The sequence below is a fragment of the Scyliorhinus canicula genome, chromosome 7 (assembly GCF_902713615.1).
Source record: "Scyliorhinus canicula chromosome 7, sScyCan1.1, whole genome shotgun sequence".
NCBI lineage: Eukaryota > Metazoa > Chordata > Chondrichthyes > Carcharhiniformes > Scyliorhinidae > Scyliorhinus > Scyliorhinus canicula.
This window is the reverse complement of record NC_052152.1, coordinates 2,560,655-2,585,161: the sequence shown is the minus strand read 5'-3', so window position 1 is coordinate 2,585,161 and position 24,507 is coordinate 2,560,655. Positions and strand designations below refer to the sequence as shown.

The window sequence follows — 24,507 nt, the reverse complement described above, 5'->3', positions numbered from 1 at the left end:
CTCTTCGATTGACTCACCAGGGAGTTGAGAGCGAGTGGCGAGTACGTGCCTGCCGAAGATCGTGTTCTGCACGTAGTTTTCTTTGAGAAGCGTCATGGCTTCGGCGTAGTTCAGCGCGTCCTGGATCAGCAGGAAAACGTCGGAGCTCAACCTTGAGTACAGGATCTGTATCTTCTGAGCCTCCGAGATAGCGCTGGGCGCAGAGTTGATATTCGCCTCGAAACAAGTTCTTTTTGGCGTCGCTTGATTGTGGATCCAGCTGCAGGCGATCTGGTTTGATACGGAGGTCCATTTTTAGAAAATCTTAGAGCAATGAATTGATGCACGATCAATTGAACAAAGACTAGAGTTGAGTACAACTGAGGCTTTATTGCTCTAAGATGTGTGGCCTCCCACAGCAGCTGGCGAAATGGCTGCTACATGGAGGACACACATATTTATACTCCGCCTACTGGGCGGAGCAAGCAGGCAGGGACTACCGGCGAACCTGTAGTACAGGTCCTACCATACATCACCTAATAAAGGTGTAACAGTGGTTTACCACAGGGGGCACATTCAGACGGCGGTTCCTTAGCTCGTTAGTATTATTGCAGATCTATAGCTGCTCATAGCAATCCAATATTTGAACCAAATCATATAAATCTTGGATATCACATTTCATTGTGTGAATCAAGTGCCTCTGCCATCTGTTGAGCATATTGAGGGCGTGTGCCTATGTTAGGTTGTCAAGGGTTTTTGTTCGGTCCAATTTCTACATCCAGTGGAGTGCGAGAAGGATAATGTTTGGCCAATTTCAGAAAATTGCCCAATTCAAGCGGCCTTTTGGCAATACCTCCTTTTGGCTTTTACATATTGGCTGCTTTTTAACTGTAAGTATTCTTGCTGAAGGACTGGCCAGAGGACTAGACCCTCACGTGACTGATTTTCTGACTCCTCAGAGTATCGGTTGCTTGTGAACCAACTTCTCACTGAGCCAGGACCTCACACATTAACGTTGAGTGTGAGCTGTGTTTGTGCTGATGGGCTGTCTCCAGAGCTACTGCTTTATGTCGCTGTATTATCTTTGATAGGTGTTCAGCTTCCTCGCCTGGCTGCAGTATATATTTATATCCTATTCCTTTCACTTGCCCATGCCTGTCCCCTCTTGCTCAAGGTCACTGGCCCCACGTTATTTGAGTTACAAGCAGCTCCACTCTGTGAGAGGTTACAGCTGCTTATCTCAGGAGAGCAGCTTTAACAATCGAGGAGAGAATGCAAATGCAGGAGATTCTATCAGGCATCGAGATTACACATTAACCCCCTTTGTTCCCATGTTTCTGAACAACATTTATTTTAGTATTTGTGTCCTCTCCCGCTTATCCACAAAAATGGCTGTGGAAATTTGGAACTCTCCCTGCAAAAGAGCAGTCAGTCGAAGATTTCTAAACCTAGGTTTTGTCAGTTAAGGTTATGAAGGGTGAATAATAATATAATAACAATAATAAGGAGGGGAGAGGTGAATGGATTTAAGATGCAGAACAGCCATGATCTAATTGACAAATGGAACAGTCTGAAGGGGCTGAATTATCTCCCCCCCCCTCCCTTCCTGGTGATGGGGTGGCATGTCTACAATACTCACAGCTCCTTAAGGTTGGCATGGGCAGTTTTGTTACCAGACGGCAGTGAATGGAGCTGAACATTGTAAAACAGCCCCTCCTGACCTCAAGGAAAGGCTGCTGGTGAAGTATTTGGAAGGGTTAACCTGTGGCACATTCAGCTCAATTCACATAGAACATAGAACAGTACAGTACAGTACAGGCCCTTCGGCCCTCGATGTTGCGCCGAGCCATGATCACCCTACTCAAACCCACGTATCCATCCTATACCCGTAACCCAACAACCCCCCTTACTTTTAACCTTAACCTTACTTTTTAGGACACTAAGGGCAATTTAGCATGGCCAATCCACCTAACCCGCACATCTTTGGACTGTGGGAGGAAACCGGAGCACCCGGAGGAAACCCACGCACACACAGGGAGAACGTGCAGACTCCACACAGACAGTGACCCAGCCGGGAATCGAACCTGGGACCCTGGAGCTGTGAAGCATTTATGCTAACCACCATGCTACCGTGCTGCCCACATGGAACCGAAGTGGCTCAGTCTAATCTCCCATTGGCCCTGATATCACATGACTGGCCCCTGGACTGAACACCTGAGGGACGATCGCACCTGCCTCACCATACCCAACACCTTCAGCACCTTCGGAAGAGTGGATGAGAAAATGGACAAAGAGAAAAAAAGCCCAAATTAGGATCACTAATGTCCTATCGGGAAGGAAATCTGCTCGGTCTGGCCTGTATGTGACTCCAGACCCACAGCAATGTGCTTGACTCTTAAATTCCCTCTGATATAACTGGCGGAGTTCAAACTGTTCCAAAGACTAAAAGGAATGAAACCAGACGGACCACCCAGCATCGACCGAAGCACCGGAATCGACAACGGCAAACCCAGCCCTGCCGACCCTGCAAAAGCCTCCTTACTGGGAGTTTGTGCCAAAGTTGGGAGAGCTTCTCACAGAGTCGTCAAACTACAGCCTGACATAGTCACACTCACAGAATCATACCTTACAGACAATGTCCCAGACTCCACTATCACCCTTCCTGGGTATGTCCTGTCTGACCGGCAGGTGGGGGTGGCACAGTGAGTTACAGTCAGGAGGGAGTGGCCCTGGGAATCCTGAATGTTGATTTCAAACCAAATGAAGTCTCCTGGCTTCAGGTTAAACATGGACAAGGAAACCTCCTGCTGATTACCACATACCGGCCACCAGCTGCTGAATCAGTTCTCCTCCATGTTGAACACCACTTGGAGGAAGCACTGAGGGTGGCAAGGGCACAGAATATGCTCTGGGTGGGGGATTTCAATGCCCATCACCAAGAGTGGCTCAGTAGCACCCACAAACCCAGCTGGCCGGGTCCTAAAGGACAATAGCTGCTAGGCTGGAACTGCAGCAGGTGGTGAGGGAAAAACATACTTGACCTCATCCTCACCAACACGCCTGCTGCAGGTGTATCTGTCCATGACAGTATCGGTAGGCATGACCACAGCACAGTCCTTGTGGAGACAAAGTCCTGTCTTCACATTGAGGATACCATCCATCGTGTTGTGTGGCACTGCTACCTAAATGGGATAGCACAGTAAGAAGTCTCACACACCAGGTTAAAGTCCAACATGTTTGTTTCAAACACTAGCTTTCGGAGCACAGCTCCTTCCTCAGGTGAATGGAGAGGTATGTAAATGGATAGATATAGAGCAGATGGGTTATCATTGACCAGAAGCTGTACTGGATCAGTCATATTAATACTGTGTCTGCAAGAGCAGGTCAGAGGCTGGGAATCCTACAGCGAGTAACCCAACCCCCTGACTCCCCAAAGCCTGTCCACCATTGACAGGATGATAAGGGGTTCAACTCACTGCCTGAAACCCTCAACTCATTTAAACAGTGAGTAGATCTGCACTAATATACTGATGGGAGTGATGGGAGTAAGCTGATGGCAGTGATGGGAGTAAGCTGATGGTAGATCTGCACTAATATACTGATGGGAGTCAGCTAATGGCAGTGATGGGAGTGAGCTGATGGCAGTGATGGGAGTAAGCTAATGGCAGTGATGGGAGTAAGCTGATGGTAGATCTGCACTAATATACTGATGGGAGTGAGCTGATGGCAGTGATGGGAGTAAGCTAATGGCAGTGATGGGAGTAAGCTAATGGCAGTGATGGGAGTAAGCTGATGGCAGTGATGGGAGTAAGCTGATGGTAGTGATGGGAGTGAGCTGATGGCAGTGATGGGAGTAAGCTGATGGCAGTGATGGGAGTAAGCTGATGGCAGTGATGGGAGTGAGCTGATGGCAGTGATGGGAGTGAGCTGATGGCAGTGATGGGAGTGAGCTGATGGCAGTGATGGGAGTGAGCTGATGGCAGTGATGGGAGTAAGCTGATGGCAGTGATGGGAGTAAGCTGATGGCAGTGATGGGAGTGAGCTGATGGCAGTGATGGGAGTGAGCTGATGGTAGTGATGGGAGTAAGCTGATGGCAGTGATGGGAGTGAGCTGATGGCAGTGATGGGAGTAAGCTGATGGCAGTGATGGGAGTGAGCTGATGGTAGTGATGGGAGTAAGCTGATGGCAGTGATGGGAGTAAGCTAATGGCAGTGATGGGAGTAAGCTGATGGCAGTGATGGGAGTAAGCTGATGGCAGTGATGGGAGTAAGCTGATGGCAGTGATGGGAGTAAGCTGATGGTAGATCTGCACTAATATACCGATGGGAGTCAGCTGATGGCAGACGATGCAGACACAGTCATAGAGTGGTACAGCACAGAAAAGACCCTTCGGCCCATCGACTCTGCACTGACAATGACTACCTCTAATCATGCTTTAGAGATCTACCATGCTGATCTGGTGGCACTTGCGAACACTAAAACTCAGTAAAATTTGAGTGAACACTTCTCGGGTGCAAATAAGAATCGTTTATTGCCTCTATTCGATCACAATTGAGAATCACTTAAATCTTATTCTCGAATAAATCCGGCGAGCAAAAGGACTCAAAGAAAAGTAATTCATCCACAATTTAACTTTCAAATGATACAGAAATGATTTTCTTGCTTACGGCAAACAGCTTGCATTTACTTCAAGAGTTAGAGTGGAAAAGTGAAAATATGAAAAACAGAGAGACAGCAAGTAAGTTAGATCAAAGTATAAAACTATGCTCACTGTGAGCGACCCCTCAACCAAGGGGAACCTGCTTCCTATGTACCCTGTCCAAACCCCTCATAATCTTACACACCTCAATCATATCCCCCTCAGCCTTCTCTGCTCCAAAGAAAACAATTAAAGCCAATCCAGTCTCTCCATATAGCTCAGATGTTCCATCCCAGGCAACATCCTGGTGAATCTCCTCTGTACCCCCTCCAGTGCAATCACCTCTTGACCAATTGGGCCAATGGGCTGATGAATGGCAGATGGAGTTTAATTTGGATAAATGTGAGCTGATGCATTTTGGTAGATCGAATCGGGACAGGACCTACTCAGTAAATGGTGGGGAGTTGGGGAGAGTTACAGAACAAAGAGATCTAGGGGTACAGGTTCATAGCTCTTTGAAGGTGGAGCCGTAGGTGGACAGGGTGGTGAAGAAGGCATTCAGCATGCTGGGTTTTATTGGTCAGAATATTGAATACAGGAGTTGGGACGTCTTGTTGAAGTTGTACAAGACATTGGTCAGACCACACATGGAATACTGTGTCCATTTCTGGTCACCCTATTATAGGAAGGATATTGTTAAACTAGAAAGAGTGCAGAAGAGATTTACGAGGATGCGACTGGGACTTGATGGTCTGAGTTATAAGGAGAGGCTGGATAGGCTGGGACTTTGTTCCCTGGAGCGCAGGAGGCTTAGGGGTGATTTTAGAGGTCTATAAAATAATGAGGAGCATCGATTGCGGAGTACTTGGAAGTGCACGGTAAAATAGGACTGAGTCAGCACGGCTTCGTCCAGGGGAGGTCATGTCTGACAAATCTGTTAGAGTTCTTTGAGGAAGTTAGAGAAAGGAGAACCAGTGGACGTAATTTATTTAGATTTCCAGGTGCCGCATAGGAAACTGTTAAATAAGTTAAGAGCCCATGGTGTTAAGGGTAAGATCCTGGCATGGATAGAGGATTGGCTGACTGGCAGAAGGCAGAGAGTGGGGAAAAAGGGGTCTTTTTCAGGATGGGAGCCGGTGACTAGTGGTGTGCCTCAGGGGTCTGTGCTGGGACCACAACTTTTCACAATATACATGAATGATCTGGAAGAAGGTACTGAAGGCACTGTTGCTAAGTTTGCAGATGATACAAAGATCTGTAGAGAGACAGGTAGTATTGAGGAAGCAAAGGGGCTGCAGAAGGACTTGGACAAGCTAGGAGAGTGGGCAAAGAAGTGGCAGATGAAATACAATGTGGAAACATGTGAGGTTATGCACTTTGGAAGGCGAAATGGAGGCATAGACTAGTTTCTAAATGGGAAGATGCTTCAGAAATCAGAAGCACAAGGGACTTGGGAGGCCTTGTTCACGATTCTCTGAAGGTTAATGTGCAGGTTCAGTCAGCAGTTAGGAAGGCAAATTCAACGTTAGCATTCAGGTCGAGAGGGTTGGAATACAAGATCAGGGATGTACTTCTGAGGCTGTATAAGGCTCTGGTCAGACCCCATTTGGAGTATTGTGAGCAGTTTTGGGCCCTGTATCTAAGGAAGGATGTGCTGGCTTTGGAAAGGGTCCAGAGGAGGATCACAAGAATGATCCCTGGAATGAAGAGCTTGTCGTATGAGGAATGGTTGAGGACTCTGGGTCTGTACTTGTTGGGAGTTTAGAAGGATGAGAGGGGATCTTATTGAAACTTACAAGATACTGCGAGGCCTGGATAGAGTGGATGTTGAGAGGATGTTTCCACTTGTCGGAGAGACTAGAAGCAGAGGGCACCATCTCAGATTAAAGGGACGATCCTTTAAAACAGAGATGAGGAGGAATTTCTTCAGCCAGAGGGTGGTGAATCTGTGGAACTCTTTGCCGCAGAAGGCTGTGGAGGCCAAATCACTGAGTGTCTTTAAGACAGAGATAGATCGGTTTTTGATCAATAAAGAAATCAGGGGTTATAGTGGCCTAATTCTGTTCCTATGTCTTATAGTCTTATGGTCTTAAGGTAGATAGGTAGATTTCCCAAAGGTAGAGGAGTCTAGAACTAGTGGGCAGAGGTTTAAGGTGAGAGGGGAGAGATACAAAAGAGACCAGAGGGGAAACTTCTTCACACACAGAGGGTGGTGAGTGTCTGGAACGAGCTGTCAGAGGCAATGGTAGACGCTTTGTCAAAGCTTTAACAAAGAGTCATCGGACTCGAAACGTTAGCTCTTTTCTCTCCCTACAGATGCTGCCAGACCTGCTGAGATTTTCCAGCATTTTCCCTTTCGTTTCAGATTCCAGCATCCGCAGTAATTTGCTTTTGTCCCAATCTTGGTGTTGTCTGCAAACTTATCATTGCCCCACATTCTCGTCTATATTATTTATATATATAACGAACAATGAGGGAGCCAGCACTGATCCCTGTGGTACACCGCTGACACCGGCCTCCAGTTACTCAAACAGCATTCTGCATCACCCTTTGTGTCCTATTCTGGAGCCAGTTTCAGATCCACCTTACCGGGCTTCCTTGGCTTCCATGTACTTCAATCGTCTCAACCAGTCTCCCATGTGGGACCTTGTCAAAGGCTTTACTAAAATCCATATAAACTACATCAACTGCACTACCCTCATCTACACACTTAGTCACTTTATCAAAATATTCTATGAAATTTATTGAGCGTGACCTCCCTCTGACAAAGTCATCCTGACTATTCCTGATGAACCCATCACGTTTCCAAGTGAAAATTCATTCTCTCCTTCAGAATTTTCTCCAGTATTTTCCCCACGCTGACGTGAGACTCACGATCTGTAATTCCCTGGTTTATCTCTCCCACTCTTTGGAACATTAGCTGTTCACTGGCCTCCGGCACTTCCCCCCACACCTGGCCAGTGAGAAATTAAAAACTTGCATCAGATCTCCTCGTTGCCGTAATTGATTCCTTAATTAATATTACACTTTCTCCCTTTATACACCTATCCCTTTATATACCCTCCTCTGTCTCGCCTCAAGATCCTGTAGCCCAGAATGTTAAGTTGCCAGTCCTGCCCTTCCCTTAACCATGGTCGGGATTCTCCGACCCTGCACCGGGTGGGGCCGAGTGGCCGTCAAGTTTTGTCCAGTCCCAGCAGCCTGAATTACCCACCTCACACATGGCAAGATCTGGCAGGTAAGTGTGTGGGAGCCATCCTGGGAGGGGGCAGAGTGATCCAACCCCGCAGGGGGGGGGGGTGCCAGCACGGTGGCCTAGCCCGCGATCGGGGCCTACCAATCTTCGGGCAGACTGATTCCGGAGGGGCCTTCTTTCCTCCGCGCCGGGCCCCTGTAGGGCTCCGACATAATACCCGGGAGCCGGCGCGGGGAAGGGAACCCCCGTGCATGCACGGAAACACACCGGCCGTTCTGCACATGCACGGAATCACACCGGCCGTTCTGCACATGCACGGAAACACACCGGCCGTTCTGCACATGCACGGAATCACACCGGCCGTTCTGCACATGCACGGAAACACGCCGGCCGTTCTGCACATGCACGGAAACACACCGGCCGTTCTGCACATGCACGGAAACACACCGGCCATTCTGCACATGCACGGAAACACACCGGCCGTTCTGCACATGCATGGAAACACACCGGCCGTTCTGCACATGCACGGAAACACGCCGGCCGTTCTGCACATGCACGGAAACACGCCGGCCGTTCTGCACATGCACGGAAACACGCCGGCCGTTCTGCACATGCGCGGAAACACACCGGCCGTTCTGCACATGCGCGGAAATACGCCGGGCATTTCATGCATGCATGAGATCACGCCGGCCGTTCCGCACATGCACGATCTCACGCCGGCACTTTGGTGCCGATTGGAGCTGCGGGAACCAGTCCAGCGTTAACCTAGCCCCCGAGAAAGTAGAGAATTCTTCACTTTTGGGGGCCGTTGACACCACAGTGTTTGGCGCCGGTTTTCACGCCGGCGTGGGGGACACAGGGCGGGAATCTCCCATTCGGCGGCAGAGTGTCCACGCTGCCGGACATGCCGTCGCGTTTCACGACGGCGTGAACAGGACACTGGGGGTAGTGATTTTGGCCCCTACAGGGGGCCAGCACAGCGCTGGAGTAGTTCACGCCACTCCAACCTCCCATCCCAGCACGAACTGTGCGCCGCACCAACCTGTGCATGCGCGGTGACCTCCATCAATGTGTCATCCCCAACACAACATGGTGCGGGAGTTCAGGGGCCTGAGTGTAAGAAAATAGGCCCGGGGAGCGAGAGGCCGGCCCGCCGATTGGTGGGCCTCGATCGCGGGCCAGGCCCCATCGGAGGCACCCCCCCAGGGTCGGAGCCCCCCCACAGGCCGCCCCCCGACCCCGCGCGCAGAGTTCCTGCCGGCTGCGACCAGGTATGGACAGCACCGCAGGACTCTGCCTTTTTAGAGCGGCCACTCGGCCCATCCGGGCCGGAGAATCAGCGGCCCGGCCTGCGTAGGGCGGCCCGTGATCGGCGCCGATTCTCTGCTCTGCGGAGAATCACGTGCTGGCGTCGGGGCGGCGTGGCGCGGTTGCAGGGATTCTCCGGCCCGGCGTGGGGCTGGGAGAATCCCGCCCCATGTCTCTGTGTTAGTCACACTTTCACACTTCCATCTCTCAATACACATCCTTAACTCATCTGTCTTACCTATTCCACTCCTCGCATTAAAGTAAAGACCATCCAGCCTTGCCTTACTCTCCTGACATTTAGCACAGCTGAACTCTGTCTCACTCGCTTCCTTTACTATAGCATGATGTGCCTTTACTTTACCAATGCTCGGTGACCCCTCCGCCTGCCAAACTAGTTTGACAAGATGGACCAAGTGGCCTTTTATGTGTTGTAAATTTCTATTATTCTGTGACCAAGTCAGGAGTGTGATGGAATCCTCTCCACTTGCCTGGATGAGCACAGCTTCAACAACACTCAAGAAGCTCCACATCCAGGACAAATCAGCCGCTTGATTGCTCCCCTTCCACAAACTAACGAACACTGGCAGCCGTGTGTACCATCTACAAGATGCACTGCGGGAACCCATCAAGGTTCCTTAGGCAGCTCCTTCCAAACCCACGACCGTTACCATCTAGACGGACAAGGCCAGCAGATACCTGGGAACCCCACCACCTGGAGGTTTCCCTCCAAGTCACTCACCACCCTAACTGGGAAATATATCGCCGTTCCTTCAGTGTCATTGGGTCAAAATCCTGGAACTCCCTCCCTAACAGCACTCGGGGGGCAGCACGGTAGCATGGTGGTTAGCATAAATGCTTCACAGCTCCAGGGTCCCAGGTTCGATTCCCGGCTGGGTCACTGTCTGTGTGGAGTCTGCACGTCCTCCCCGTGTGTGCGTGGGTTTCCTCCGGGTGCTCCGGTTTCCTCCCACAGTCCAAAGATGCGCGGGTTAGGTGGATTGGCTATGCTAAATTGCCGTTAGTGTCCTAAAAAGTAAGGTTAAGGGGGGTGGGGTTGGGTTACTGGTATAGCATGGATTCGTTGACTTGAGTAGGGTGATCATTGCTCGGCACAACATCGAGGGCCGAAGGGCCTGTTCTGTGCTATACTGTTCTATCTATCTATCTATCTAACAGCACAGTGGGTGTACGTACACCGCTTGAACTGCAAGAAGGCAGCTCACCACCACTAAGCCCAGACTGTCTGTGGTTCCTGTCTTAGTGAAGGTGGGTCCAGACTGTGTGTGTGAGGGGTGGGTCCACACTGTCTGTGTGAGGGATGGGTCCAGACAGTCTGTGTGAGGGGTGGGTCCACACTGTCTGTGTGAGGGGTGGGTCCAGACAGTCTGTGTGAGGGGTGGGTCCACACTGTCTGTGTGAGGGGTGGGTCCAGACAGTCTGTGTGAGGGGTGGGTCCACACTGTCTGTGTGAGGGGTGGGTCCAGACAGTCTGTGTGAGGGGTGGGCCCAGACTGTGTGTGTGAGGGGTGGCCCAGACTGTGTGAGGGGTGGGTCCAGACTGTGTGTGTGAGGGGTGGGTCCAGACTGTGTGTGTGTGAGGGGTGGGTCCAGACTGTGTGTGTGAGGGGTGGGTCCAGACTGTGTGTGTGAGGGGTGAGCCCAGACTGTGTGTGTGAGGGGTGAGCCCAGACTGTGTGTGTGAGGGGTGGGCCCAGACTGTGTGTGTGAGGGGTGAGCTCAGACTGTGAGGGGTGAGCCCAGACTGTGTGTGTGAGGGGTGGGTCCAGACTGTGTGTGTGTGAGGGGTGGGTCCAGACTGTGTGTGTGAGTGGTGGGCCCAGACTGTGTGTGTGAGGGGTGGGCCCAGACTGTGTGTGTGAGGGGTGGGTCCAGACTGTGTGTGTGAGGGGTGGGTCCAGACTGTGTGTGTGAGGGGTGAGCCCAGACTGTGAGTGTGAGGGGTGGGCCCAGACTGTGTGTGTGAGGGGTGGGCCCAGACTGTGTGAGGGGTGAGCCCACACTGTGTGTGTGAGGGGTGGGTCCAGACTGTGTGTGTGAGGGGTGGGTCCAGACTGTGTGTGTGAGGGGTGGGTCCAGACTGTGTGTGTGAGGGGTGGGTCCAGACTGTGTGTGTGAGGGGTGGGTCCAGACTGTGTGTGTGAGGGGTGGGTCCAGACTGTGTGTGTGAGGGGTGAGCCCAGACTGTGTGTGTGAGGGGTGGGTCCAGACTGTGTGTGTGAGGGGTGGGTCCAGACTGTGTGTGTGAGGGGTGGGTCCAGACTGTGTGTGTGAGGGGTGGGTCCAGACTGTGTGTGTGAGGGGTGGGCCCAGACTGTGTGTGTGAGGGGTGGGTCCAGACTGTGTGTGTGAGGGGTGGGTCCAGACTGTGTGTGTGAGGGGTGGGTCCAGACTGTGTGTGTGAGGGGTGGGTCCAGACTGTGTGTGTGAGGGGTGGGTCCAGACTGTGTGAGGGGTGAGCCCACACTGTGTGTGTGAGGGGTGGGTCCACACTGTGTGTGTGAGGGGTGGGTCCAGACTGTGTGTGTGAGGGGTGGGTCCACACTGTGTGTGTGAGGGGTGAGCCCAGACTGTGTGTGTGAGGGGTGGGCCCAGACTGTGTGTGTGAGGGGTGAGCCCAGACTGTGTGTGTGAGGGGTGAGCCCAGACTGTGTGAGGGGTGGGTCCAGACTGTGTGTGTGAGGGGTGAGCCCAGACTGTGAGGGGTGGGCCCAGACTGTGTGTGTGAGGGGTGAGCCCAGACTGTGAGGGGTGGGCCCAGACTGTGTGTGTGAGGGGTGAGCCCAGACTGTGTGTGTGAGGGGTGAGCCCAGACTGTGAGGGGTGGGCCCAGACTGTGTGTGTGAGGGGTGGGCCCAGACTGTGTGTGTGAGGGGTGAGCCCAGACTGTGTGTGTGAGGGGTGGGCCCAGACTGTGTGAGGGGTGAGCCCAGACTGTTGTATGACTCTGGTTGGCAGTGTTGTGGTCCAGTCTCTCTCACCATTTTCATATTGAGGGCCCCGGTAATGAGAGCTGAGAGGGAGCAGAGTGGCTGAAATTCAGACAGATTGATCTAGCAATAATGGGATTGTGTAACTCGGAGCTTTCTGCACTCAGAGATTCAAACCTCTGAAATATAATCATGGTGCAGACCTCAGCAAGCTCACTCACTGATCACATTCTGCAATTTCCTGAACATAGTCCCCCTTTCAGTGTCAGTGACTCAAATCAATCCCATTGCAGCCAAGCTGTCTGTGTTAACACAAGACAGTCCTTCAGATCTCACACAGACCTATAAACTTCCAACAGGACTGGGTGGGGTAGATGCAGGAAGGATGTTCCCGATGGTGGGGTGTGTCCAGAACCAGGGACACAGTCTGTGGTTACGGGGTAGACAGTTTAGGACAGAGATGAGGAGACATTCCTTTACCCAGAGAGTGGTGAGTCTGTGGAATTTGTTACCATGGTGGGTGGGATTCCCCTTCAGACCGCCGCTGGAATCGGGAAACGGGATTGGGTGGAGAATCGGTCATGAAGCCGGAATTGTGGGAGGCGCAGGGTGCACGGCAGAACGCCATGCTCTGTGTCTCGGCAGCGGCATCAGTGTATTCTCCGCACGTACACTAAACGCCATCCACACATCATTACTGAACCGAGATTCTCCGAGGCCTCAGCAAAGCTCTGCCTCCACCAGGGGGAGAATTACCGACAGAGAACTTCACTTGTGGTTTTGAAAATCGGGAAACAGGCACCGTGGCCGGTGAGGAGAGAGGAGAGGGGACACGGAGAGGCATGACCCAGGGCTGCCATTGGCTGGGTTGGCTGAGGTGGAGAGGGGGGAGTGTTCAGGAGGGTGTCTGCCAGGCCCAGGATCGGGGCGTCCAGGCATGGACCGCCATTGCCCCGGCCTGCAAGGCTGTCATCTTGCCCCACTGACCACCCACCGTCACCCATGGTTGTGCACAGTGCCATCGGCTGTACGGGCGCACCCCCCCCCCCCCCCCCCCCACACCCCACACACCCAGCCCCCACCCTCCGCACCACCAACCCCGCTAGCACTTCGCCCACCCAAGGGTAACTCCCACAGTAGCCTCTGCAATTCTCGGTGTGTTCCCATGATGCGCATCAACGGGGGCGGCAGCCTGCTGCTTACCACGTCCCGCGACCTCTGATACCCCTGGCGGGGGATCTCTGGGGGGCCTGGGGCCGGGGCACATGCCCTGCCGTGCCATCATGCTGACTATGAGACGCTCGGTTGTCGGGGGGGGGGGGGGCACTCGGGGAGTTGGTAGCCGCCATCACCACCCCGTAAGGAGGCTCCAGGTTGGCACCCAGCATTCCCTGCTTCCGGTTAGTTACCATGGGGGGGAGGGGGGTCACCTTGGAATGGAAGGGCATCTGGATTGAGCTCCAGATTCCCTTGCATCGTGTGGCTCTGCCAGTCCTGCAGGATCTCAATGTCTATGCACTGGTTTCGATGCCCTTAGCGATGCCCCTCTGTGAGCAGGGCATGTGCCACCTCAATGTCCTCCTGCATCTGGCACCAGCTGCTCAGCGACCAGGACGTTCTGTGGAGCACATCAGCAATCCTCACCTGTGACTGGGACATGCTCCGCAGTGATTTAGCGTCAGAGACACGTACCCCAGTGACTGGGACATGCTGCCGAGACCCTCAGCCACAGCCCAGACTGACGGAGCCACACCTTGGGCATCACCACTCATCCCACCACCCGAGCAGTGATGACTTCGGTGCCATGCATTGCCAGTGCCATCTCCTGCACCCTTAGCCTTTGGGTCTCCTCCAATCGGCTATGGACCCTCTGGAGTGTCGCTGACACCTCCTCGGAATGTCCCGGCTGCTCCCTAACGTCTCCATCAGCTCCGGGTAACCCTGTACCAGAGGCTCAGCATCAGGCTGGGACCCAGCTGGGTCCTGGGATCCAGCAGCCCTCTGACTGCTGCCTGGCCTGAGGGGTTCCTGCCTCCACCTGATGTACATCAGCAGCTGTGTGCTGCTCCCCAGATTATAGCCCAGAAGACTGACCACTAGCCTTTCCCACCAAGGTGAGTGTCTGCACTGGTGGACGGTGAGGATGAAAGTCGTGACACAATTATGGTGGCATCCTCGAGCTCTCCTTCAAGGTGTTTCCATGGGAGGCAGGGGAGGGGACCACCCCAGATGGGCCAGCACCATCGATGGGGATCCTGCGGGAGAATGGACATGTGGTCGGTGAGAGGGAAGGACCATCAAGCTGGCAGGAAGAACACACGTGTGACAGGTCATCTGGGCGGAGGCCAGTAAAGCTGCAGTCATTGGGACACTTCGCTGGTCGGAGCCATACCCTTCTCAGCTCCAGGACGTCACTGCAGGGGTTCCTCAGGGTAGGGTCCTCAGCCCAACCATCTTCAGCTGCTTCATCAATGACCTCCCTTCCACCTTAACGTCAGGAGTGGGGATGTTTGCGATGACTGCACAATGTTCAGAACCATTCGCGACTCCTCAGATAATGAAGCAGTCCATGTCCAAATGCAGCAAGACCTGGACAATATCCAGGCTTGGGGCTGACAAGGGGCAAGTTACATTCACGACGCACAAGTGCCAGGCAATGACCATCTCCTACAAGAGAGGATCTAACCATTGCCCCTCGACAATCAATGGCGTTACCATTGCCGAATCCCCCACAATCAACATCCTGGGGGTTACCATTGATCAGAAACTGAACTGGACCCAGCCACATTAATACTGTGGCTATCACCATCGGTCAAAGGCTGGGAATCCTATGGCGAGTAACTCATCTTCTGACCTCCCCCAGAGCCTGTCCACCATCTACAGGGCACAAGCCAGGTGTGTGATGGAATACACAACACCAGGGACCCAGGTTCAGTTCTGGTTTGTGTGGGTTTCTTCCGGGTGCTCCAGTTTCCTCCCATCGTCCAGAGATGTGCAGGTTAGGTGGATTGGTCGTGCTAAAATGCCTTTTAGTGTCCAACGGTTAGGTAGATGGGGTTACAGGGTTATGGAAATTGGGTGGGGATTGGGCTGAGGTAGGGTGTTTTTCGGAGGATTGGTGCAAACCCGACGGGCCGAATGGCCTCCTTCTGCTCTGTAGGAACTGCATGATACTCTCCATTTACCTGGATGAGTGCAGCTCTAACAATACTCAATTCGCTCAACACCATCCAGGACAAAGTAGCCGCTTGATTGCTGTCCCTTCCATGAACAGTATCAGCCGTGTGTACCATCTACACGATGCACTGCAGCAACTCACCAAGATCCCTTCAACAGCCCCTTGCAAACCCATGACCACCATCATCTAGAAGGACAAGAGTAGCAGATACTTGGGAACCCCACCACCTGGAGGTTCCCTCCAGCCACTCACCATCCACATGATTGTGTCCACAAGGACACCACAATGGTCAGACCTATCGTGTAGATTGTTGGGGGCCAGGCTGTTTCCTCCTATTGGTTCCATGGCACACCAGGCTATGGACCAAGTGCTGGAAAATGAGATTGAAATAGATAGGTGCTTGATGGCCAGCACAGACACGGTGGGCCGAAAGGCCTTTTCCTGTGCTGTAAAACTCTGCGACTCACCACCTGTTGCAGTCCCAGTCCAGCAGCTATTGTCCTTTAGGACCCAGCCAGCTCGGTCTGTGTGTGTTACTGAGCCACTCTTGGTGATGGACATTGAAATCCCCACCCAGAGCATATTCTGTGCCCTTGCCACCCTCAGTGTTTCCTCCAAGTGGTGTTCAACATGGAGGAGAACTGATTGATCAGCTGATGGTGGCCGGTACATGGTAATCAGCAGGAGGTTTCCTTGTCCATGTCTAACTTGAAGCCAGGAGACTTCATGTGGCTCAGAGTCGATGTTGAGGACTCACAGGAAACTCCCTCCTGACTGTATCCCACTGTGCCCCCACCTCTGCTGGGTCTGTCCTGCCTAGATAACGAGGGATAATATGAACCTTGTCAAAAAGAAAAAGGAAGCATTCGTAAGGTCTAAAAGGCTTAGAACATAAAGCAAGTAGGAAGGAACGTAAGGTAGGAGTTAGGAAGGCTAAAAGAGGTCATTAAATGTCATTGGCAAACAGGATTAAGGAAAATCCTAAGGCGTTTTATATGTATGTAAAGAGCAAGAGGGTAGCCAGAGAAAGGGTTGGTCCATTCAAGGATATTGGAGGGAATCTATGTCTGGAACCAGAGGAAATGGGAGAGATACTGAATGAATACTTTGTCTCAGGCTTCACCAAAGAGATGGACTTGGTGGATGAAGAGTAGAGGGTAGAGTGTGTGGATATTCTGGGTCATGTTGATATTAATATAGAGGAAGTGTTGGGCATCTTAAACAGCATTAAAGTAGATAAGTCCCAGGGCCTGATGGGATCTACCCCGGAATACTGCGGGAGGCAAGGGAGGAAATTGTCGGGGCCTTGACAGAAATATTTGGATCCTCACTGGCTACAGGTGATGTTCCAGAGGACTGGACAATGGCCAATGTTATTCCATTGTTTAAGAAGGGCAGTAAGGATAATCCAGGAAATTGAAGGCCGGGAAGCCTTATATCAGTGACAGGGAAACTATTGGAAAAGATTCTTAGAGACAAGACTTACTCACATTTGGAAACAAATGGACTTATCAGTGATGGACAGCATGGTTTTGTGAAGGGGAGGTCGTGCCTCACTAATTTGATCGAGTTTTTTGAGGAAGTGACAAAGATGATAGATGAGGGAAAGGCAGTAGATGTTGTGTACATGAGCTTCAGTAAAGCCTTTGACTAGGTAACTCATGGTAGACTGGTACAAAAGGTGAAGTCACATGGGATCAGAGGAGAGCTGGCAAGTTGGATACAGAACTGGGTTGGGCACAGAAGGCAGAGGGTAGCAGTAGAAGGGGCTTTTCTGAATGGGAGGCTGGGACTACCGGCGTTCCACAGGGATCAGTTCTGGGGCCTTTTTGTTTGTGATGTATATAAATGATTTGGAAGAAAACGTAGCTGGTCTGATCAGTAAATTTGCAGACGATATAAAAATTGGTGGAGTTGTGGATAGTGAAGAGGATTGTCAGAGGATACAGCCGGATATAAACTGGTTGGAGCCTAGGGCGGAGAAATGGCAGATGGAGTTTAATCCGGACAAGTGTGAGGTAATGCACTTTGGAAGGTCCAATGCATGTAGGAATTACACAGTAAATGGCAGAACTCTTGCGAATATTTGTCAGGGCTAGAAGGCTAGGAACAGACGAAGCCTGTGTGGAATATAAGGAAAGTAGGAAGGAACTTAAGCAAGGAGTCAGGAGGACTAGAAGGGGTCACGAAAAGTCATTGGCAAATAGGGTTAAGGAAAATCCCAAGGCTTTTTACACGTACATAAAAAGCAAGAGGGTAGCCAGGGAAAGGGTTGGCCCACTGAAGGACAGGCAAGGGAATTTATGTGTGGCTCCAGAAAAGAAGGCATACGGCATGCTTGCCTTCATTGGCCGGGGCATTGAGTATAAGAATTGGCAAGTCATGTTGCAGCTGTATAAAACCTTAGTTAGGCCACACTTGGAGTATAGTGTTCAATTCTGGTCGCCACACTACCAGAAGGATGTGGAGGCTTTAGAGAGGGAGGTTGAGGGGTGACCTGATAGAGGTCTACAAAATTATGAGGGGCATAGACAGAGTGGATAGTCAGAGGCTTTTCCCCAGGTTAGAGGGGTCAATTACTAGGGGGCATAGGGTGCGAGGGGCAAGGTTTGGAGGAGATGTACGAGGTAAGTTTTTTACACAGAGGGTAGTGGGTGCCTGGAACTCGCTGCCGGAGGAGGTGGTGGAAGCAGGGACGATAGTGACATTTAAGGGGCATCTTGACAAATACATGAATAGGATGGGAATAGAGGGATACGGACCCCGGAAGTGTAGAAGATTTTAGTTTAGACAGGCAGCATGGTCGGCACAGGCTTGGAGGGCCGAAGGGCCTGTTCCTGTGCTGTACTTTTCTTTGTTCTCCCTCAGTACTGACCCTCTGACAGTGCGGGAATGGGGAATAGTTTAGTATTGATGTGTCAGGCAGGTTTTTTACCCAGAGGGTGGCAAATATATGGAACCCGCTGCTGGGGAAGTGGTGGGAGCGCCGCACTGTCAGAGGGTCAGTACTGAGGGAGTGCTGCACTGTCAGAGGGTCAGTACTGAGGGAGTGCTGCACTGTCAGAGGGTCAGTACTGAGGGAGTGCTGCACTGTCAGAGGGTCAGTACTGAGGGAGTGCTGCACTGTCAGAGGGTCAGTACTGAGGGAGTGCCGCACTGTCAGAGGGTCAGTACTGAGGGAGCGCTGCACTGTCAGAGGGTCAGTACTGAGGGAGTGCTGCACTGTCAGAGGGTCAGTACTGAGGGAGCGCTGCACTGTCAGAGGGTCAGTACTGAGGGAGTGCCGCACTGTCAGAGGGTCAGTACTGAGGGAGTGCCGCACTGTCAGAGGGTCAGTACTGAGGGAGCGCTGCACTGTCAGAGGGTCAGTACTGAGGGAGTGCCACATTGTCATTGGGTCAGTGCTGAGGGAGTGCTGCACTGTCAGAGGGTCAGTACTGAGGGAGCGCTGCACTGTCAGAGGGTCAGTACTGAGGGAGTGCTGCACTGTCAGAGGGTCAGTACTGAGGGAGTGCCGCACTGTCAGAGGGTCAGTACTGAGGGAGTGCCGCACTGTCAGAGGGTCAGTACTGAGGGAGTGCTGCACTGTCAGAGGGTCAGTGCTGAGGGAGTGCTGCACTGTCAGAGGGTCAGTACTGAGGGAGTGCCGCACTGTCAGAGGGTCAGTACTGAGGGAGTGCTGCACTGGCAGAGGGTCAGTACTGAGGGAGTGCCGCACTGTCAGAGGGTCAGTACTGAGGGAGTACCGCACTGTCAGAGGGTCAGTGCTGAGGGAGTGCTGCACTGGCAGAGGGTCAGTACTGAGGGAGTGCCGCACTGTCAGAGCGTCAGTACTGAGGGAGTACCGCACTGTCAGAGGGTCAGTACTGAGGGAGTGCTGCACTGTCAGAGGGTCAGTACAGAGGGAGTGCCGCACTGTCAGAGGGTCAGTACTGAAGGAGTGCCGGACTGTCAGAGGGTCAGTACTGAGGGAGTGCCGCACTGTCAGAGGGTCAGTACTGAGGGAGTGCCGCACTGTCAGAGGGTCAGTACTGAGGGAGTGCTGCACTGTGGGAGGGTCAGTACTGAGGGAGTGCTGCATTGTCAGTGGGTCAGTACTGAGAGAGTGCCGCACTGTCAGAGGGTCAGTACTGAGGGAGCGCCGCACTGTCAGAGGGTCAGTACTGAGGGAGCGCTGCACTGTCAGAGGGTCAGTGCTGAGGGAGTGCTGCACTGGCAGAGGGTCAGTACTGAGGGAGTGCCGCACTGTCAGAGGGTCAGTACTGAGGGAGTACCGCACTGTCAGAGGGTCAGTACTGAGGGAGTGCTGCACTGTCAGAGGGTCAGTACTGAGGGAGTGCCGCACTGTCAGAGGGTCAGTACTGAAGGAGTGCCGCACTGTCAGAGGGTCAGTACTGAGGGAGTGCCGCACTGTCAGAGGGTCAGTACTGAGGGAGTGCCGCACTGTCAGAGGGTCAGTACTGAGGGAGTGCTGCACTGTGGGAGGGTCAGTACTGAGGGAGTGCTGCACTGTCAGTGGGTCAGTACTGAGAGAGTGCCGCACTGTCAGAGGGTCAGTACTGAGGGAGTGCCGCACTGTCAGAGGGTCAGTACTGAGGGAGAGCTGCACTGTCAGTGGGTCAGTACTGAGGGAGTGCTGCACTGTCAGAGGGTCAGTACTGAGGGAGTGCTGCACTGTCAGAGGGTCAGTACTGAGGGAGTGCTGCACTGTCAGAGGGTCAGTACTGAGGGAGTGCCGCACTGTCAGAGGGTCAGTACTGAGGGGGTGCCGCACTGTCAGAGGTTCAGTACTGAGGGAGTGCTGCACTGTCAGAGGGTCAGTACTGAGGGAGTACTGCACTGTCAGAGGGTCAGTACTGAGGGAGTGCCGCACTGTCAGAGGGTCAGTACTGAGGGAGTGCTGCACTGTCAGAGGGTCAGTACTGAGGGAGTGCCGCACTGTCAGAGGGTCAGTACTGAGGGGGTGCTGCACTGTCAGAGGGTCAGTACTGAGGGAGTGCTGCACTGTCAGAGGGTCAGTACTGAGGGAGTGCTGCACTGTCAGAGGGTCAGGACTGAGGGAGCGCCGCACTGTCAGAGGGTCAGTACTGAGGGAGCGCCGCACTGTCAGAGGGTCAGTACTGAGGGAGCGCCGCACTGTCAGAGGGTCAGTACTGAGGGAGTGCTGCACTGACAGAGGGTCAGTACTGAGGGAGTGCCGCACTGTCAGAGGATCAGTACTGAGGGAGTGCCGCACTGTCAGAGGGTCAGTACTGAGGGAGTGCCGCACTGTCAGAGGGTCAGTACTGAGGGAGTGCTGCACTGTCAGAGGGTCAGTACTGAGGGAGTGCCGCACTGTCAGAGGGTCAGTACTGAGGGAGTGCCGCACTGTCAGAGCGTCAGTACTGAGGGAGTGCCGCACTGTCAGAGGGTCAGTACTGAGGGAGTGCAGCACAGTCAGAGGGTCAGTACTGAGGGAGTGCCGCACTGTCAGAGGGTCAGTACTGAGGGAGTGCTGCACTGTCAGAGGGTCAGTACTGAGGGAATGCTACACTGTCAGAGGGACAGTGCTGAGGGAGTGCCGCACTGTCAGAGGGTCAGTACTGAGGGAGTGCAGCACTGTCAGAGGGTCAGTACTGAGGGAGTGCTGCACTGTCAGAGGGTCAGTACTGAGGGAGTGCCGCACTGTCAGAGGGTCAGTACTGAGGGTGTGCTGCACTGTCAGAGGGTCAGTACTGAGGGAGTGCCGCACTGTCAGAGGGTCAGTACTGAGGGAGTGCTGCACTGTCAGAGGGTCAGTACTGAGGGAGTGCCGCACTGTCAGAGGGTCAGTACTGAGGGAGTGCAGCACAGTCAGAGGGTCAGTACTGAGGGAGTGCAGCACTGTCAGAGGGTCAGTACTGAGGGAGTGCTGCACTGTCAGAGGGTCAGTACTGAGGGAATGCTACACTGTCAGAGGGACAGTGCTGAGGGAGTGCCGCACTGTCAGAGGGTCAGTACTGAGGGAGTGCTGCACTGTCAGAGGGTCAGTACTGAGGGAGTGCAGCACTGTCAGAGGGTCAGTACTGAGGGAGTGCTGCACTGTCAGAGGGTCAGTACTGAGGGAGTGCCGCACTGTCAGAGGGTCAGTACTGAGGGAGTGCTGCACTGTCAGAGGGTCAGTACTGAGGGAGTGCCGCACTGTCAGAGGGTCAGTACTGAGGGAGCGCTGCACTGTCAGAGGGTCAGTACTGAGGGAGTGCCGCACTGTCAGAGGGTCAGTACTGAGGGAATGCTGCACTGTCAGAGGGTCAGTACTGAGGGAGTGCCGCACTGTCAGAGGGTCAGTACTGAGGGAGTGCTGCACTGTCAGAGGGTCAGTACTGAGGGAGTGCTACATGGTGACATTAAAGGGATGCCTCTCTGTGTGTGAATCTGTGTTGAAGCTGAAAGCTGACAGTGATTTCTGGCTGATTACAGGCCTGAGGCAGTGAAGTGGAAGAAGGACGGAGCTGAGTTACCCGATCCGGACAGGATGGTGGTGGAGGGGAACATCCTGATCATCAGCGCTCTGAATAAAACAGACAACGGGACATATTACTGTGAGGCAGCCAACACCATGGGCCACAACAGTGCCGAGTATATCCTCTTTGTGTACGGTGAGTAGCCCCAACTCTTCAACAAGCATTTCCATTGCAGGTACCTCCATGTGGTTTCCAGTTTAAACTTCCTTTCACTCCATTACTGATTCTGTTTTCAGATTGGAGTTCGATATTCTGTTAACAGTTCTTGATAATATTTAATGACCCCAGTTATCTCTGTTAGGTCTCAATTCCTCAACATGAATCCTTTGCCCAGATGTCTGTTAATTTACTGACTGCTGAATATGAATTGAAATTCTGATTGTCTGCGCCACTTGCTCACCACCAACTGTGCAACCAACCCACGATGCCCGCAGCCTCCTCCCTGACACCCCGTATCCCATCATTCACATCTCAATCGCTGTGTACGCTGTGAACCTATTGCCTGTTCCTCCTTCACCACATTCCGCAGCTCTACCATGCTCCACACCCACTGCACTGTGCTCCGCATGCCAGTGACTCTCGTCCTGTCCCGTACCCCGATCCATCAATCATTCCCAGTGCCACCTTTGCTTTTGCTCCAAGCTTCAAAACTCACGGCTGAGGGAGCTTTTAGCAACATTCCTCATACTTCTCACGGTTTAGCACGTGTGCGTGCGCACATGAGCATGTGTCATATGAAATAGAAGCCTTGGACCTCCCCGTGTGCAATGAACTCCGAGGACAGGCCTTCCCCGTGTGCAGTGTACTCTGGGACAGGCCTTCCCCGTGTGCCGTGTACTCCGGGGACACGACCTCCCCGTGTGCAGTGTTCTCTGGGACAGGCCTTCCCCGTGTGCAGTGTACTCCGGGAGACCTCCCCGTGTGCCGTGTACTCCGGGAGACCTCCCCGTGTGCCGTGTACTCCGGGAGACCTCCCCGTGTGCAGTGTACTCTGGAACACGACCTCCCCGTGTGCCGTGTACTCCGGGAGACCTCCCCATGTGCAGTGTACTCCGGGAGACCTCCCCGTGTGCCGTGTACTCCGGGAGACCTCCCCATGTGCAGTGTACTCCGGGAGACCTCCCCGTGTGCAGTGTACTCCGGGAGACCTCCCCGTGTGCAGTGTACTCCGGGACACAACTTCCCCGTGTGCAGTGTACTCTGGGACATGACTTCCCCGTGTGCAGTGTACTCTGGGACACGACTTCCCCGTGTGCCGTGTACTCTGGGACACGACCTCCCCGTGTGCCGTGTACTCTGGGACAGGCCTTCCCCGTGTGCAGTGTACTCTGGGACATGACTTCCCCGTGTGCAGTGTACTCTGGGACACGACATCCCCGTGTGCCGTGTACTCTGGGACAGGCCTTCCCCGTGTGCAGTGTACTCTGGGACATGACTTCCCCGTGTGCAGTGTACTCTGGGACACGACCTCCCCGTGTGCCGTGTACTCTGGGACAGGCCTTCCCCGTGTGCAGTGTACTCTGGGACATGACTTCCCCGTGTGCAGTGTACTCTGGGACAGGCCTTCCCTGTGTGCCGTGTACTCTGGGACAGGCCTTCCCCGTGTGCAGTGTACTCTGGGACATGACTTCCCCGTGTGCAGTGTACTCTGGGACACGACCTCCCCGTGTGCCGTGTACTCTGGGACAGGCCTTCCCCGTGTGCAGTGTACTCTGGGACATGACTTCCCCGTGTGCAGTGTACTCTGGGACAGGCCTTCCCTGTGTGCCGTGTACTCTGGGACAGGCCTTCCCCGTGTGCAGTGTACTCTGGGACATGACTTCCCCGTGTGCAGTGTACTCTGGGACACGACCTCCCCGTGTGCCGTGTACTCTGGGACAGGCCTTCCCCGTGTGCCGTGTACTCTGGGTCACGACCTCCCCGCCTCCCGTAGCGTGTTCCCGGGTCGCAGGAATCCACCATGGTTTCATTCATAAACAATGACACCAGGATCCGATGCAATTCCAACATTTTTATCTCACGAGAGAATCGGCGGGGGGCCGAGCGAATCGCGTTACGCCGCCCGACAATCATGTCTCGGAACCGGCGCCAGAGTAATGTACTCCCGCTTTGGCGCCGGCTCTCTGGTACAGAGAATCACGGCCATGTCTCCACATTGTACCAGAGCTGACATGTTTCTATCCATTTCTCCAACCCGTCTAAATCCTTCAGCTTCTTTGTATTCTCCTAAAAGCTTATTTTACAATCCAACTCTGCAGGATCAGCCAATGGGAATACAACATACTCAATCATAGAATCATAGAATCGCCATTGCGCCCATCAAGTCTGGGCTGACCCTCTGAAAGAGCACCAGCCGCGGTGTTTCCGAGCCACGTGGCGTTTGCTGGCGGGGGAGAGGCTTTCTCACCCCCCCACACCCCCCCCCACACCCCCCCCCCCACCCACCCACTTGTCAATTGAATTTTCCATTATAACCACGTCACACCGCCGGAAACCCATGGGTGGGATTGCATTACCAGCGGAAAAACTGAATGGCAACAACCGGAGAATTCTGGCAATAGTTTCACTCTCGGACCTTTGTGTTAACTCTGTTGAAACATCATAAGAATAATAATCGCTTATTGTCGCGAGTAGGCTTCAATGAAGTGACTGTGAAAAGCCCCTAGTCGCCACATTCCGGCGCCTGTTCGGGGAGGCCGGTACGGGAATTGAACCCGCACTGCTGGTCTTGTTCTGCATTACAAGCCAGCTATTTAGCCCACTGTGCTAACCCAGC

General features: G+C 53.3%; 1 protein-coding gene across 6 annotated transcripts in view; it reads left to right on the top strand.

Moving 5' to 3' along the window:
- The window catches only part of cadm2b (cell adhesion molecule 2b), a 1,840,301-nt gene that overhangs the window by 1,704,227 nt on the left and 111,567 nt on the right, over positions 1 to 24,507 (top strand). For all 6 annotated transcript variants that reach the window (XM_038801311.1, XM_038801316.1, XM_038801313.1 and 3 more), the window contains one exon: positions 21,688 to 21,866. In XM_038801311.1, the coding sequence (XP_038657239.1) occupies positions 21,688 to 21,866 (179 nt within the window). The remainder of the gene's footprint in view (positions 1 to 21,687; positions 21,867 to 24,507) is intronic.